We start from the raw sequence: 12,241 nt of genomic DNA on the forward strand, positions 1-12,241 counted from the left end.
ACCGACCCTATGGTTCCTCGTATCACATTTATTCATGTACCAGAGGCACCTTTCTTGTTTGATACCACCATCCCTTGTTTTTATCACATTGTTATCAAAAATATAATAATTTTCCTATTTTACTGCTCTGTAACATGTTTTCTTGTTGTTTGATACCGGCCCACTGATACCTCTTTTCACATTTATTCATGTACCAGAGGCACATTTCTTGTTTGATACCACAATGGCAACACTTTTTTTTACCAGATTGTAATCAAAAATATCATAATTACCATATTTTACTGCTTTGTAACATGTTTTCTTGTTGTTTGATGCAGACCCTATGGTTCCTCTTTCAACATTTATTAATGTACCAGAGGCAACTTTCTTGTTTGATACCACCATCCCTTGTTTTTATCACATTGTTATCAAAAATATAATAATTTTCCTATTTTACTGCTCTGTAACATGTTTTCTTGTTGTTTAATACCAGTGCTGTTATTCTTCTAATCACATGTATTCATGTACCAGAGGCACGTTTCTGGTTTGATACCACCATGCCATCCCTTGTTTTTATTACATTGTTATCAAAAATATAAAAATTTTCATATTTTACTCTTCTGTAACAAGTTTTCTTGTTGTTTGACACCGGTCCCAGGATTCCTTTTTTCACATTTATTCATGTACCAGAGGCACAATTGTTGTTTGATACCACCATCCCATCCCTTGTTTTTATCTGATTGTGATCAAAAATATAATTATCATATTTCACTGCTCTGAAACATGTTTTCTTTTCCTGTGATTCCTCTTTTCACATTTATTCATGTACCAGAGGGACGTTTCTTGTTTGATACCACCATACCATCCCTTGTTTTATCGGATTGTGGTCAAAAATATGATATTTTTCAGATTTTACTGCTCTGTAACATGTCTTCTTGCTGTTTGATGCCTGTCCTGTGATTCCTCTAATCACCTTTTTTCACGTACCAGAGGCACGTTTCTGATTTGATACCACAATGCCATCCCTTGTTTTTATCTGGTTGTGATCAAAAATATAATTATATTTCACTGCTCTGTAGGCCTTCACGGTGGCAGAGGGGTTAGTGCGTCTGCCTCACAATACGTAGGTCCTGAGTAGTCCTGGGTTCAATCCCGGGCTTGGGATCTTACTGTGCGGAGTTTGCATGTCCTCCCCCTGAATGTTTGGGTTCCCTCTGGATACTCCGGCTTCCTCCCACTTCCAAAGATATGCACCTCGGGATAGGTTGATTGGCAACACTAAATTGGTCCTAGTGTGTGTGTTTTATCTCATTGTTTTAAAAAATATAATAATTTTCATATTTTACTGCTCTGTAACATGTTTTCTTGTTGTTTGATACTGGTCCCATGAATCCTCTTTTCACATTTATTCACGTACCAGAGGCACGCTCCTTGTTTGATACCACCATGCCATCCCCTGTTTTTATCTGATTGTCATGCTTGCCAACCCTCACGGATTTTCCGGGAGACTCCCAAAATTCAGCGCCTCTCCCGAAAACCTCCCGGGACAAATGTTCTCCCAAAAATCTCCCGAAATTCAGCCGGCGATGGTGGTCACGCCGCCTCCAGCTCCATGCGGACCTGAGTGACGTGTATAAAGAGCGTGTGTCCCCAATTAATTTATAACTTGGAATGATCGAGGGCGAGTTCTTGGTTTCTTATCTGGGTTTATTGTTAGGCAATTTCATTAACGTCCTCCCAGCGCGGAAAAAAAACACACAACAACAGCAGTCCATTTTCGTCTACCGTAAAGCAGTTCTTCTGCCAAACAGCAATGTTGTGAGACTCTTAAACAGGACAATACTGCCATTGTACATGCATATGGTTAGAAAAACAATGATGGACAATTCAACCCTTAACTCAACAATGAGTAGATGAGTGTTATGTGTGTGTAAATGTGTAAATAAAGGAACACTGAAACTTATATTAGAACTGCGAATCTTTGGGCATCCCAAATTCGATACAATATCGATTCTTGGGTCACAATTCGATAATATATTGATTTTTTCCGATTCGATTCGATTCTCGATTCAAAAACGATATTTTTCCGATTCAAAACGATTCTGAATTCATTCAATACATAGGATTCCAGCAGGATCTACCCCAGTCTGCTGACATGCAAGCAGAGTAGTAGATTTGAAAAAAAAAAAAAAAGCTTTTATAATTGTAAAGGACAGTGTTTTATCAACTGATTGCAATAATGTAAATTTGTTTGAACTATTAAACGAACCAAAAATATGACTTATTTTACCTTTGTGAAATTATTGGACACAGTGTGTTGTCAAGTTTATGAGACGCGATGCAAGTGTAAGCCACTGTGACACTATTGTTCTTTATATATATATATATATATATATATATATATATATGTATATATATATATATATCCATCCATCCATTTTCTACCGCTTATTCCCTTTCGGGGTCGCGGGGGGCGCTGGCGCCTATCTCAGCTACAATCGGACGGAAGGCGGGGTACACCCTGGACAAGTCGCCACCTCATCGCAGGGCCAACACAAATAGATAGACAACATTCACACTCACATTCACACACTAGGGCCAATTTAGTGTTGCCAATCAACCTATCCCCAGGTGCATGTCTTTGGAAGTGGGAGGAAGCCGGAGTACCCGGAGGGAACCCACGCATTCACGGGGAGAACATGCAAACTCCACACAGAAAGATCCCGAGCCTGGATTTGAACCCAGGACTGCAGGAACTTCGTATTGTGAGGCAGACGCACTAACCCCTCTGCCACCGTGAAGCCTATATATATATATATATATATATATATATATATATATATATATATATATATATATATATATATAATAATGTCTAATGATAATATCATTGAGGGATTTTTAATCCTTGCTATGCTGAAATTATAATTAATATTGATACTGTTGTTGATAATATTCATTTTTGTTTCACTACTTCTGGTTTGTTCTGTCGTGTTTTGTCTCCTCAATTGCTTTGTTTATTGCAGTTCTGAGTGTTGCTGAGTCATGTTTGGTTTTGGAATTGGATTGCTTTGATATGGTATTGCTGTGTAGTGGTTTGTTGGATTGATGAAAAAAAAAATTTGATTTCTAAAAAATGAGAATCGATTCTGAATTGCACAAAGGATTCGATTCGTATTGGAATCGATTTTTTCCCACACCCCTAATATGTATATATATATATATATATATATATATATATATATATATGAAATACTTGACTTGGTGAATCTATGAATCTAGCGGTAAATATACTCCTCCCCTCTTAACCACGCCCCCAGCACTACCCCCGACCACGCCCCCCCAACTTCCCGAAATCGGAGGTCTCAAGGTTGGCAAGTATGCTGATTGTGATCAAAAATGTATGCATTATCATATTTCACTGCTCTGTAACATGTTTTCTTATCCTGTGATTCCTCTTTTCACATTTAACATGCTCACCGCTTGCTGGAAACTTGGAATCTGACAACTAAATCATTAAACTCCATCTTAAATGCTAACATGATTATAATTATATTTTATTTATACTTATCATTATTACATAGTAGTGTGTCCATGTCATTGTCCTTTCTGAACTGCATAAAGTGTGTTGGACCGCCTGGGGGTCACTGATGAATCATTTAGGCTTCTGTTACTGTTACTGTCACTGCTAGAGTGCAGTACAGTGTTTTTATTGTTTGCTATAAAGAGTATTGGCAACAAAAAAAGAGGTTTCTTTATTTTTAGCCACCTCAACAAGCCGGTTCTTTTTTTAGCCTAACTTGCGTCGAATTTTGTCCCAGGTGCCGCATCCGAGTGATCGACACTTTCGGCACGGAGCCGGCTTACAACCACGAGGAGTACGCCACCCTGCACGGCTACAGAACCAACTGGGGCTACTGGAACCTCAACAGCCAACAGTACATGACCATGTTCCGTACGTGAAGTCTTCAAAACTCGTAATTGTACCATCATTTCATCTTCTCATAGATCAATAGTTCCTCAAACAATTCTACACATTTTTACTATTAGTACTGTTATTTATCACTACTTTATTAGTGATTTGTTACTGCAGCAAATCAGGTATGTATGATAATGTTCAGCGGTGCTGCATAAAAAACCGACATCAGTGTGTAAAGGATATCACGACATGGGCTCAGGAACACTTCATAAAACCACTGTCAGTAACTACAGTTGTTTGCTACATCTGTAAGTGCATGTTAAAACTCTACTATGCAAAGCAAAACCCATTTATCAACAAAACCAAGGAACGCCGCTGGCTTCGCTGGGCCCGAGCTCATCTAAGATGGACTGATGCAAAGTGGAAAAGTGTTCTGTGGTCTGACGAGTTTACATACCAAATTAAATTTGAAAACTGTGGACGTGGTGTTCTCCGGAGCAAAGAGGAAAATAACCATCCGGATTGTTATAGGCGCAAAGTTTATAAGCCAGCATCTGTGATGGTATGGGGGTGTATTAGTGCACAAAGCATAGGTAACTTACACATCTGTGAAGGCACCATTAATGCTGAAAGGTACATACAGGTTTTGGAGCAACAAATGTTGTCATCCAAACAACGTTATCATGGACGCTCCTGCTTATTTCAGCAAGACAATGCCGAGCCAAGTATTACAACAGCGTGGCTTCCTAGTAAAAGAGTGCGCGTACATTATGAAGCGTAAAATACGACAGCAGAGACCCCGGACTGTTGAACGACCGAAGCTCTACATAAAACAAGAATGGAAAGAATTCAACTTTCAAAGCTTCAACAATTAGTTTCCTCAGTTCCCAAACATTTATTGAGTGTTGTTAAAAGAAAAGGTGATGTAACACAGTGGTGAACATGCCCTTTCCCAACTACTTTGGCACGTGTTGCAGCCATGAAATTGTAAGTTAATTATTATTTGCAAAAAAAAAAAAATTATGAGTTTGAACATCAAATATCTTGTATTTGTAGCATATTCAACTGAATATGGGTTGAAAAGGATTTGGAAATCATTGTATTACGTTTATATTTACATCTAACACAATTTCCCAACTCATATGGAAACGGGGTTTGTAGAAAATAAGACAAATATTGCACTGTAATACATTTAGGACATATGTACAATTTAATTCCACACTTAATCTCGGCCACAATGACGCTGCAATGGCTTTACAAAGAACAGAAAAACAATGTGGGTAGAGTGAGGCTGCAATATGTAAAGCGTGAAGTACCAAGGGACGACTGTATGCAGAATTGGACTTGTTCAGTCGTAACCTCAATCTTGTTTTATTGTTTGTCCCCTTGCAGCTCACACCCCAGACAACTCCTTTATGGGCTTTGTGGCTGAGGAGCTGAACGACACCACCAGGATGAACATCCAGAGGAACAAAGTCAACAACATGGCGCTGGTGTACGGCAAAGAAGCTAACATGTGGAAGGTTGGTCACACACCAACTACAGTATGTACACACTATACTTGTATCACACTTTGTTGTAGGACCTGAAATGTAGTATTTATGTAAAAAAACAATAAAAAAACGGGTGTACGACACACACACACACACACACACACACACACACATATATATATATATATATATATATATATATATATATATATATATATATATATATATATATATAATATATATATATATATATATATATATACATATATATATATATATATATATATACATATTTATATGTATATATATATATATGAATGTGTGTGTGTGTGTATATATATATGTATAAAAATGTGTGTGTATTTATGTATATATATATTTTTATGCATGAATATGTACATATGTAAATATGTATGCATATGTGTGTTTGTGCGAGTGTGTGTGAGTGCATGTGTGTGTATTGAATTGATTTGAATTTGTGTGTATGTATATGTCCGTCTATATTTGTATATGTGTGTAAGTGCATACGTGTGTGTATAAATATATATATATATATATATATATATATATATATATATATATATATATATATATATATATATATATATATATTAGGGCTGGGCAACGATTAAACATTTTAATCGAAGTTAATCACACTATTTCTCCGATTAATCGCGATTAACTGCATTGTTTACGCAAAGCCCAATAATGAATTCAAAAGTAGTGTGTAATGCACCTTTATTGGAATATTCTCCCACATGAACAAAAGCGCCAAAACACTTGTTGTGCAAACACAATTTAAATCAGTCCTTGTTAAACAGTAGCAGTTAAATAGCATATTTTATGAAAATCAACTCAAAAAATGTAAATGTAAATATAAATAAATGTTATGGAAAATAAATCTAATCTACATACAAATCTCTGAGCCACAATCATAACATCTGAACAGGCAATTTCTGAGGTAACAGCAGAAACGTTTTTTTTATCAGGGATCTTATGTTTAAAAAACCTATATTATAGGTAGTGGGCTGTTTTAGGGAATTTTTGATCAAATTATCTGTAGTAGCAATATTAATAATGTTGTGTTTATTCTGCGTAGTGCACTTAAAATATTTATTACCATATCTAAGAATTGATATGATGGGAATTTTCCGATTGTTTGCTTTGTGCTTTGATAAACTGAACGCATATACATGGTGCTATATTGTGATGTTATGAGAACTACCCTACCCAGCATGCAACAGGAGTGACGCGCATGCGCAGTAGCCCGGTATAGGTTGTGTCGCCATGACGGCATCTTGTATGTTGTGATATGCACGCTCTGAAAGTAAACGTTAAGAACTCAGTCAACACTCCTCGTCTGCATTATTGCTAAATAGACAGACAACACATATACTCCGCTGCTTCACAGGCCGCTGGATGTAGCCGGCAAAGTATTCCCATGCCAGCTAGCCGGTCTAGCAAGCACGCGTCATTCAGTCCAAAACGGCCCAATCTATCCACATCCAGAATTGTCTGGCGGTCGTAAGTGATCCCGGAGTGACCACGCTGTAAGCCGGCCATGAAATTTGCAGAATTGTCCGGTATTTTTGCCAAATGTTCCATCTTTACCAAGAGCCCCTCGACAACGAAGCCCATCCGGGCGACGCCATCTTTTTAAGAAAAGGCGTTAACAAAATAAAAGCATGTAAACAACATACGCAAATGTGCAATAAAATAATTGTCGGCGTTAATAGATTGATGAGTTAACGCGTAATTAACGCATTAATTTGCCTACCCCTAATATATATATATATATATATATATATATATATATATATATATATATATATATATATATATATATATATATATATATATATATATATATATATATATATATACATATATATTTATATATATATATATATATATATATATATATATATATATATATATATATATATATATATATATATATATATATATATATATATATATATATATATATGGGCTTCACGGTGGCAGAGGGGTTAGTACGTCTGCCGCACAATACGAAGGTCCTGCAGTCCTGGGTTCAAATCCAGGCTCGGGATCTTTCTGTGTGGAGTTTGCATGTCCTCCCCGTGAATGCGTGGGTTCCCTCCGGGTACTCCGGCTTCCTCCCACTTCCAAAGACATGCACCTGGGGATAGGTTGATTGGCAACACTAAATTGGCCCTAGTGTGTGAATGTGAGTGTGAATGTTGTCTGTCTATCTGTGTTGGCCCTGCGATGAGGTGGCGACTTGTCCAGGGTGTACCCCGCCTTCCGGCCGATTGTAGCTGAGATAGGCGCCAGCGCCCCCCGCGACCCCAAAAGGGAATAAGCGGTAGATAATGGATGGATGGATGGATATATATATATATATACAAATATAAATACCCCAGTCTGCTGACATGCAAGCAGAGTAGTAGATTTAAAAAAAAAAAAAAGCTTTTATAATTGTAAAGGACAATGTTTTATCAACTGATTGCAATAATGTAAATTTGTTTTAACTATTAAACGAACCAAAAATATGACTTATTTTACCTTTGTGAAATTATTGGACACAGTGTGTTGTCAAGTTTATGAGATGCGATGCAAGTGTAAGCCACTGTGACACTATTGTTGTTTATATATATATATATATATATATATATATATATATATATATATATATATATATATATATATATATATAATATAAATGTTCACAAAAAACATTCATGAAGTTTGCTTCTTTATAAATTTATTATGGGTCTGGTAAAAATGTGACCAAATCTGCTGGGTCAAAAGTATACATACAGCAATGTTAATATTTGCTTACATGTCCCTTGGCAAGTTTCATTGCAATAAGGCACTTTTGGTAGCCATCCACAAGCTTCTTGTAAACATCTAGTTGAATTGTTGACCACTCCTCTTGACAAAATTGGTGCAGTTCATTGAACTTTGTGGTTTTCTGACATTGACTTGTTTCTTCAGCATTGTCCACACGTTTAAGTCAGGACTTTGGGAAGGCCATTCTAAAACATTCATTCTAGCCTGATTTAGCCATTCCTTTACCACTTTTGATGTGTGTTTGGGGTCATTGTCCTGTTTGACCACCCAACTGCGCCCAAGACCTAACCTCTGGGCTGATGATTTTAGGTTTTCCTGAAGAATTGAGGTAATCCTCCTTTTTCATTGACCCATTTACTCTCTGTAAAGCACCAGTTCTGTCAGCAAAACAGGCCCAGATCATAATACTACCACTCTCCCATGTTTGACAATAGGCATGGTGTTCCTGCGATTAAGGGCCTCACCTTTTCTCTTCCAAAGATAAGACCTTCTGGAGGAAACTTTCTAGGTGTACTTGCTTTTTAAAAAAAAAAACAAAACAACAATAAACTAGTTTTAGTACAGCTGTTTTCGGAGAAAAATCCATAAATTAGCCGCACCGTTTTATAAGCCGCAGCGTCGAAAGTGTAGAAAAAAAGTAGCTAATTATAAACCGGAATCTACTGTATATTTTTGGTTCCTGTTCGAAAAGTGGACACCCAGACCGCAAGTTCTTCGTCCAGGAATGTGACCCAAAGTCTAAAGCTGGAAGAACATTTAGTTTCTATTTGCTGGTCAGGATTCTCAGTGTCTGCTAGAGGCGAGGAATACCTCCCCCCAAAGGTTTTATCCTCAACCTGCTTTGCTGCAACATTTTTTGACACTTTGCAACGTGAAGTATGTTTGCACAGAATGCTCATTTTTATGCTGTCCTGAGGAATGAGAACAATATTCTACATGATACTGTATGATGCTGCCTATATTAAGTGTTACTGTTTCTTTCTTTGTTCACATGCTTGCTGTGTCATCATCTCATGCAGCTGCACGTAAGAACACCTCCCTTTTTTTCTTTACCTCAAATGCTTTTTGGCTTGTTTTGCTATTGCTTTGTATAAATATATTTTGATCTTAATCCAATATCAGCTAAAAACATTATTTCGGCTTGTGTCTAAAATGCAGCGTGTTTACGTTGTGATATCATGTGCAATACAAGCAGTCCTGCAGAGTGTTAAATTGTGTGTGATATCATGTGCGATACAAGCAGCCCCGCAGCTTGTTTTGCTTGTGTGTGAGATATCATGTGCGATACAAGCGGCCCTGCAGCGTGTTTACTTGTGTGTGTGACATCTAGTGCGATACAAGCAGTTCTGCAGGATGTTTACTTGTGTGTGATATCATGTGCAATACAAGCAGTCCTGCAGAGTGTTAAATTGTGTGTGATATCATATGCGACACAATCAGCCCCGCAGCTTGTTTTGCTTGTGTGTGTGAGATATCATGTGCGATACAAGCGGCCATGCAGCGTGTTTACTTGTGTGTGTGACATCATGTGCGATACAAGCAGTCCTGCAGAGTGTTTACTTGTGTGTGATATCATGTGTGGTACAGGGAACCCTGCAGCGTGTTTACTTGTGTGTGATATTATGTGCGATGCAGGCAGTCCTGCAGGGTGTTTACTTGTGTGTGAGATGTCAAGTGCAATACAAGCAGCCCTGCAGCGTGCTTACATGTGTGTGTGACATCATGTGCGATACAAGAAGTTCTGCAGAGTGTTTACTTGTGTGTGATATTATGTGTGATACAGGCAGTCCTGCAGAGTGTTTACTTGTGTGTGATATCATGCACGACACAAGCAGCCCTGCAGCTTTTTTACTTGTGTGTGTGACATTACATGTGCGATACACGCAGTTCTGCAGCATGTTTACTTGTGTGCGATATAATCAGTCCGTAAGCGAATTTACTTTTGTGTGATATCATGTATGATTCAATCAGTCTTGAAGCATGTTTACTTGTGTGCGATATCCTGTGCGATAAAAGCAGTCCTGCAGAGTGTTTACTTGTGTGTGATATCGTGTGCTATACAAGCAGTGTTGCAGAGTGTTTAGTTGTGTGTAATATCATGCTTGACACAAGCATCCCTGCAGCTTGTTTACTTGTGTGTGTGTGAGATACGTGCAATACAAGCAGTCCTGCAGAGTGTTTACGTGTGTGATCTCATGTGTGAAACAAGCAGTCCTTCAGTGTGTTACCTGTGTGGGATATCATGTGCGATACAAGAAGTCCTGCAGAGTGTTTACGTGTGTGATCTCATGTGTGACACAAGCAGTCCTGCAGTGTGTTACCTGTGTGGGATATCATGTGCGATACAAGAAGTCCTGCAGAGTGCTTAATTGTGTGTGATATTATGTGCGATACAAGCAGTCCTGCAGAGTGCTTTTCATTTTGTGTGATATCATGTACGATACAAGCAGTCCTCCAGAGTCTTTAATTGTGTATGATATTGTGTGCAATACAAGCAGTCATGCAGTGTGTTTGCTTGTGTGATATCAGGTGGGATTCAGTTGTGTGTGATATCAGATGTGATAGAGGCAGTCTTGCAGAGTGTTTACTTGTGTGTGATAACATGTGCGATACAATCAGCCCCGCAGCTTGTTTTGCTTGTGTGTGTGAGATATCATGTGCGATACAAGCGGCCATGCAGCGTGTTTACTTGTGTGTGTGACATCATGTGCGATACAAGCAGTCCTGCAGAGTGTTTACTTGTGTGTGATATCATGTGTGATACAGGGAACCCTGCAGCGTGTTTACTTGTGTGTGATATTATGTGCGATGCAGGCAGTCCTGCAGGGTGTTTACTTGTGTGTGAGATGTCAAGTGCAATACAAGCAGCCCTGCAGCGTGCTTACATGTGTGTGTGACATCATGTGCGATACAAGAAGTTCTGCAGAGTGTTTACTTGTGTGTGATATTATGTGTGATACAGGCAGTCCTGCAGAGTGTTTACTTGTGTGTGATATCATGTGTGATACAGGGAACCCTGCAGCGTGTTTACTTGTGTGTGATATTATGTGCGATGCAGGCAGTCCTGCAGGGTGTTTACTTGTGTGTGAGATGTCAAGTGCAATACAAGCAGCCCTGCAGCGTGCTTACATGTGTGTGTGACATCATGTGCGATACAAGAAGTTCTGCAGAGTGTTTACTTGTGTGTGATATTATGTGTGATACAGGCAGTCCTGCAGAGTGTTTACTTGTGTGTGATATCATGCACGACACAAGCAGCCCTGCAGCTTTTTTACTTGTGTGTGTGACATTACATGTGCGATACACGCAGTTCTGCAGCATGTTTACTTGTGTGCGATATAATCAGTCCGTAAGCGAATTTACTTTTGTGTGATATCATGTATGATTCAATCAGTCTTGAAGCATGTTTACTTGTGTGCGATATCCTGTGCGATAAAAGCAGTCCTGCAGAGTGTTTACTTGTGTGTGATATCGTGTGCTATACAAGCAGTGTTGCAGAGTGTTTAGTTGTGTGTAATATCATGCTTGACACAAGCATCCCTGCAGCTTGTTTACTTGTGTGTGTGTGAGATACGTGCAATACAAGCAGTACTGCAGCGTGTTTACGTGTGTGATCTCATGTGTGAAACAAGCAGTCCTTCAGTGTGTTACCTGTGTGGGATATCATGTGCGATACAAGAAGTCCTGCAGAGTGTTTACGTGTGTGATCTCATGTGTGACACAAGCAGTCCTGCAGTGTGTTACCTGTGTGGGATATCATGTGCGATACAAGAAGTCCTGCAGAGTGCTTAATTGTGTGTGATATTATGTGCGATACAAGCAGTCCTGCAGAGTGCTTTTCATTTTGTGTGATATCATGTACGATACAAGCAGTCCTCCAGAGTCTTTAATTGTGTATGATATCGTGTGCAATACAAGCAGTCATGCAGTGTGTTTGCTTGTGTGATATCAAGTGGGATTCAGTTGTGTGTGATATCAGATGTGATAGAGGCAGTCTTGCAGAGTGTTTACT

At 38.5% G+C, this 12,241-nt stretch overlaps 1 protein-coding gene across 1 annotated transcript in view; it reads left to right on the forward strand.

Annotated features, from left to right (window-relative positions):
- LOC133556168 (alpha-1,6-mannosylglycoprotein 6-beta-N-acetylglucosaminyltransferase B-like) overlaps positions 1–12,241 on the forward strand; it is a 242,962-nt gene that overhangs the window by 200,073 nt on the left and 30,648 nt on the right. The window contains exons 10-11 of the mRNA XM_061905831.1: positions 3,801–3,934; positions 5,291–5,421. Of these exons, the coding sequence (XP_061761815.1) occupies positions 3,801–3,934; positions 5,291–5,421 (265 nt within the window). The remainder of the gene's footprint in view (positions 1–3,800; positions 3,935–5,290; positions 5,422–12,241) is intronic.

The sequence above is a fragment of the Nerophis ophidion genome, linkage group LG07 (genome assembly GCF_033978795.1).
Source record: "Nerophis ophidion isolate RoL-2023_Sa linkage group LG07, RoL_Noph_v1.0, whole genome shotgun sequence".
NCBI lineage: Eukaryota > Metazoa > Chordata > Actinopteri > Syngnathiformes > Syngnathidae > Nerophis > Nerophis ophidion.